The 5,668-nt window shown below is 32.9% G+C and overlaps 1 protein-coding gene across 1 annotated transcript; it reads left to right on the top strand.

Annotated features, from left to right (window-relative positions):
- Positions 1-1,922: 1,922 nt before the first annotated feature.
- On the top strand, positions 1,923-5,367 carry LOC133310827 (amino acid transporter AVT6A-like). Its single transcript, XM_061511825.1, has 5 exons — positions 1,923-2,352; positions 2,780-2,932; positions 3,604-3,807; positions 4,072-4,537; positions 5,045-5,367. The coding sequence occupies exons 1-5, from the start codon at positions 1,923-1,925 to the stop codon at positions 5,172-5,174; spliced, it is 1,383 nt and encodes a 460-aa protein (XP_061367809.1). The 3' UTR covers positions 5,175-5,367.
- Positions 5,368-5,668: the final 301 nt, after the last annotated feature.

Genomic DNA, 5,668 nt, shown 5'->3' on the forward strand with positions numbered 1-5,668 from the left:
ATTTCTACAGTAACTTTAGATAAGATTATCTATAACTATCCCAAAAATTACGTCATTTTGATTAATGAAGGGTGTTTCTGTAATTTTAGGTGAATTAATGAAGTATATTTTAGTAAAATGTATATGATAATAAAATAAACAAAATTATGGAAACACTCTTCATTAATTCATCTAAAATTACAGAAACACCATTCATTAATCAAAACGTCGTAGTTTTTGGGTAGCTGCAGATAACCTTATTTAAAGTGGCTGCAGGCCTGTAGAAATGTTTACCCCTATATATATATGGTTCATTTTTTCTGCAATCAATGTAGATAAATTATCTACATTTAGCTCAAAATGACATCGTTTTAGAAGTGAATGTATATAACTAATCTACATTCACGGTAGAAATTTTAAAGTATATATATATAGGGATATGTAGCTCTCATGTCACTGCAGATAGGAAAAAGTGCAGCAACACTTATTTTTCTCTGGATACGCGTGCGAATCCTGATGTTTTTTTTTTTAGGCCAGGATACGACCACGTATCCTAGTGTTAAAAATTTGCTGCAACTTAACACTTATTTTTCTCAGGATACGCGTGTGAATCCTGATGTTTTTTTTTTTTAGGCCAGGATACGACCACATATCCTAATGTTAAAAATTTTCTGCAACTTTTCTCATCAGTAGTGAAAGAAGAACCAACGGACCCATATATATATATATATATTTGGTTCGCCATGATACTTGAGAATAATCTCCAATTAATTTATAAAAATAAATAAACAAAATCGATCACATTATCCTTAACGCCTAACAAGATCTAGTATGAATATTTGAGTATTCAATCATTACAAATAACAAATAACTAGATGATATTATTTTTAGGGTTCACTTTTTTTCTCTGGAGTTACTTCAGATAAGTTATCTGCAGTAAGTCAATACGACGCGTTTTGAGACAGAAATTATGGTATTTTTGTAATTTTAATTTATTTCAGGGTTATAATAGTCTTTATATTTATATTTTTTTAAGATTTCAATACCAAAACTATGTCATTTTGGAAACAAATGCAGATAACTTATATGCATTTCACTGCACAAACATTTTTCCTATTATTGGATTATATTATTAATGGCCTTTGATTATCTCTCGTTGTATCTCATGTTATGATTCAATCAGCGGTGGATCCTACACTTATTAAAATAAAAAATTACACACTTTGCAACTTGAAAAAACCCTCTTTCCAATTGTTCATGTGCTGGATAAAAATAATCTCAAGCGAACCTATAAAATTCCGAAATAGATTATCATTTGTCCTTAGCAAACACCGTTTAAAGTTGTCTGTTTTCCAAGAAAGAGTTGTGATGTTGTTCAGTTGAATTGTCAACGTCTTCATAATTTGCTTACACCAATGATGCTTTAGTCAACTCATATCCTTAACAGTTGCCGAATATGGTGCAACAACTTCAATTAATCCTATTATATGTGTGTTTCTCTTTTTCTTTTGATTTGCTTATAAGCAAACTGTAATCATCTTCAACCTTCACTTACTCAGGTTTCTAATTTTTTTCCTTCTTACTTCATTTTGTTCTTTGGTTCCACATTTTCCAAGCTTTTTGGAGAACAGCCAAAATCTCTGGATTTGTTAGATTCGGTTCTAATTTTGCAAGATAGATTTTGATTCTGAATTCTGATCCATTTGGTGATCTGGGTTTTGTTGAACCTCTCTTGGGTTTTTGAATCTTCCCTTTTGATTTTTGATTTTTATTTTTCTTGATTCTGGGGTATCTTGAATTATTATTGTTCAGCTTTGTATCACTGAGCTTGTGGATTGAGCTGAACTAATTACTTCAAATTGAATCTTTTATTCAACTTGAAAAATGGGCGTGTTTTGTTTTTGACAGAGTTGTTAAGCTGATTTGAAATTTTCAAGATAAAAATGACGATTGGAAGTCCTGCACCTAAGGAAGGGAAGACAAAGACAAGAAAGAACAAAACAGTTGTTGATGAGAATGCACCTTTAATTCCTAAGACTCAAGAGACTGATGTTAAGTTTGATGATTATAATGGAGCTTCATTTTCTGGGGCCGTTTTCAACTTGTCCACAACAATTATTGGTGCTGGAATCATGGGCTTGCCTGCAACCGTGAAAATGTTGGGAATGGTGCCTGGTCTTCTTGCTATAATCTTAACAGCTTTCTTGACAGAGAAGTCAATTGACTTCTTGATTAGATTTTCTAGGGCAGGGAATCTTACTTCTTATGGAAACCTCATGGGGGACGCCTTTGGGAAATATGGAAAAGCTCTGGTGCAGATATGTGTTATAGTCAGTAACATTGGTGTGCTGATTATTTACATGATTATTATTGGTGAAGACTATGTTCTTAAGCCTAGTACTTTAAAATTTGAGTAAAGTACTTTTTTGATTCTCAACTAATATCAGACGGCGCAATTTAATCTCATAGGGTAAAAAAGTCGACTCGTATTTCCTGAAATTCAAAATAGACCCATGTTAGTCCTTTAGAAGATTTAATGTGGGTCTTCTTTGAATTTCGGAGGGATTACGATTTCAACTAACTGAGTCTATTTTAAATTTTAGAGGAATCACAAGTCGATTTTTTTTTTCCTTAGGGATCAAAATGGGTCCCGTAATTTTTTTTAAGGACCCAAAAGATACTTTATTTGGATGAACTTTCATTTGTTATTTTAGGTTAAGGTTTTAGTTGATTACCCATCAATCTGTTAAGAGAAGAGCTTAGGGTTGTCTAATCAAGTTTTGTATTGTTCATGTTGCAGGTGATGTGATTTCTGGAACATCTTCAAGTGGAACTCACCATTCTGGTATCCTTGAAGAATGGTTTGGTGTTTATTGGTGGACTGGGCGTACATTTGTTCTTTTAGTTACAACACTTGCTGTGTTTGCACCTTTGGTGAGCTTTAAGCGAATTGGTGAGTGTTCTTTTCATTCATTCATTAATTGAAGTAAAAAATAAAAAGATATTAGTAGCTGTGTCACTTATTTAATTACAAATTCCTGAAAATAACTGTCCATAAATTAGGCATTAGTGTTAGGAAGATGACTGAAACACTGGGATACATGCTTAGAGTGGCATGCATAACTACTAGTTGTAACCACCCTTGGTTGAGCTAGTGACAATGCTAAGGAAGCAAAGAACTTAAAATTTAAGAAAACTTTGTGTTGTTTTGTTGCCATTTATGCTAAATTATGACTACGACACTTGAATGACATGACATAGTAGACATGCATTATAGTTTTAGGATCATTCTATCGCTTTGATACTCTATATATCTTGCATTTTTGTACAAACAAATGAAATCTTTTGAGCAAATTTTTTTTTTTAAGTCTTTGAGCAACGGTAAGGTTACTCCTTGTGTCTGGAAGATTATGGGCTTGTGTCTGGAAAATAGTCTTTTTGTAAAAAAATAAGGGTAAGGCTCCGTATAATTGACCCTCACTCTTATCCTCGCAAGTTGGGGAGCCTTGTTCACCGGGATGTGTCTTACTAGACCATGGGAGAGGTCTTATCATAATATACTTAAGCTAATCTGTTATAACAAATCCATGAAGATTTTATGTGCTTGCTCTGTGGTTGTTGCAGATTCATTGAGATTCACATCTGCATTATCAGTTGGACTAGCAGTTGTTTTTCTTGTGATTGCTGGGGGAATCTCAATCTTCAAGATTATAAGTGGAGGAATTGAGATGCCAAGGCTCTTCCCAATCATTACTGATGCAGCATCATGTTTTGAACTGTTCACTGTAGTTCCTGCGCTTGTGACAGCCTATATCTGCCACTATAACGGTATGAAAATATTTCAGACCTTTGTTTGGATCTCATTTCCTTTGTTAGATTATTTTTTATAAAGAACATACTTGTTTATAAATTAACTTTTTGGGGGATTTAAGGTTGTTTGTGTTGTAATTATAATTCTAACTTCATGATTAATTGTCTTCTATTATGTTATTTTGATACTTTGACTTATGTCTATGCAAGAAGTATTCTGTTTAATTTCTATTTTTTTTTAATAGTTTTTAGTTTTTTTTAATATGTACTCTTTATTTGCAGTTCACAGCATAGATAATGAACTTGAGGACTCCTCAAGGATGCAAGGGGTTGTAAGAACTTCCCTTGCTCTATGCTCTTCAGTGTACTTACTCACAAGCTTCTTTGGGTTCCTACTATTTGGTGAAGCAACTCTTGATGATGTGCTTGCTAATTTTGATACTGATCTTGGAATTCCTTTTGGTTCTGTGCTCAATGATGCTGTTCGTTTAAGCTATGCTGCACACCTTGTACTTGTATTTCCTGTTGTCTTTTATGCAATGAGGGTCAACATAGATGGTCTAATATTCTCTTCATCAAGGCCTTTGGTTCTAGATAACTTGAGATTTGCATTAGTTACTATTGCCCTTATTGGTGTTATCTTTCTGGGAGCAAATTTCATACCAAGCATTTGGGATATTTTCCAGTTCACTGGAGCAACTGCTGCTGTTTGTGTAGGATTCATATTTCCAGCTGCCATCACTCTTAGGTGAGTTTGGTCACTCAATTCTTTTTGTTGAGTAATGGATTGTTTTTCCAATATGTGTTTTTTCTGTTTTCTTTAGACATGTATCCCCAATAATGAGGACACAAAAAAGGGGGTTAAAATATATATATATTTTTTCCAACCGGTTATTAAGAAATTCAACTAATTCGGTTCGAATATTGTTAAATCCATATAAACTTATAAAGGGTAGCTCTCCTAACACTATTTTCTCCATTTTCATGACTCGAGTTCGAGATCTCTAATTAAAGGAAATAAATTTATTACTTGAATCAATGATTGTTAATATTTGATTGACTTAATGTAGATGGTAGGATTTTGTTCTTTTTAACTTGCATGGAGAGGAACTAAACAGGGAAGGTGGAAATAACCTACTGTATGTGCTAAATTCTAATAGGATTCTGAATTTTCTGTTTATGCTTTTGCTGCTAATTAATTAATTAACTCAACAATCATCATTAAATTTTTTTTTTTTTTTATTTTTGACTGCAGGGATCGGTACAACATAGCAACTAAAAAAGACAAGATTCTGTCTATCTTTATGATAGTCCTGGCAGTTTTGTCAAATGCTGTGGCTATATACAGTGATGCCTATGCCTTGATCAAGAAGAACAAAAAGTGAATGATTTCTTTAAACTTTCTTTAGAATCCCATTGTACAGTTATGTAGGTAATGAACAAAATTGGCAGGGTTATTGGCCAACTACAAAATCATGGCTGTTGGTGCTAGTTAATCTCCTAATCATGTGATGATGATTTTTGGCAGGATGATTAAAGAGTTAAATTTGTTGAAAGGGATGCAAGTTGATCCAAAAACTACCTGTATGCAATACTCAAATGATAGTATAAATAAAGTTATTTGAAATATATATACTATGGGTGGGCCTTGAAATAATGATAAGGTTGTTTTTTAGGGACCGGAAGGACCAGTTTTGAATATAGGAAACTGTCTGTTTTGTAAAAATATAAGATTATATACTATATAATCCATTCTCATAATTACTCTATGTAGCGCCGATGATACGGGACACGATATGACACTATGACACGGTAATTCTAAAAAATATTAAATTTTGACACGTTGAGACACGTTTTGATATTAAATAATATTTTTAAT

This window comes from Gastrolobium bilobum, unplaced genomic scaffold, assembly GCF_033153095.1.
Source record: "Gastrolobium bilobum isolate Gb01-03AN ecotype WA unplaced genomic scaffold, APGP_CSIRO_Gbil_v1 utg19765, whole genome shotgun sequence".
NCBI lineage: Eukaryota > Viridiplantae > Streptophyta > Magnoliopsida > Fabales > Fabaceae > Gastrolobium > Gastrolobium bilobum.

What these genes read in the sequence shown, in the direction of transcription:
- LOC133310827 (XM_061511825.1), top strand. Translation starts at nt 1,923, where the DNA reads ATGACGATTGGAAGTCCTGCACCTAAGGAAGGGAAGACAAAGACAAGA. An exon ending in TATTTACATGATTATTATTG is followed by an intron (nt 2,353 to 2,779) that starts GTGAAGACTATG and finishes TTCATGTTGCAG; the next exon opens with GTGATGTGATTTCTGGAACA. An exon ending in GGTGAGCTTTAAGCGAATTG is followed by an intron (nt 2,933 to 3,603) that starts GTGAGTGTTCTT and finishes TGGTTGTTGCAG; the next exon opens with ATTCATTGAGATTCACATCT.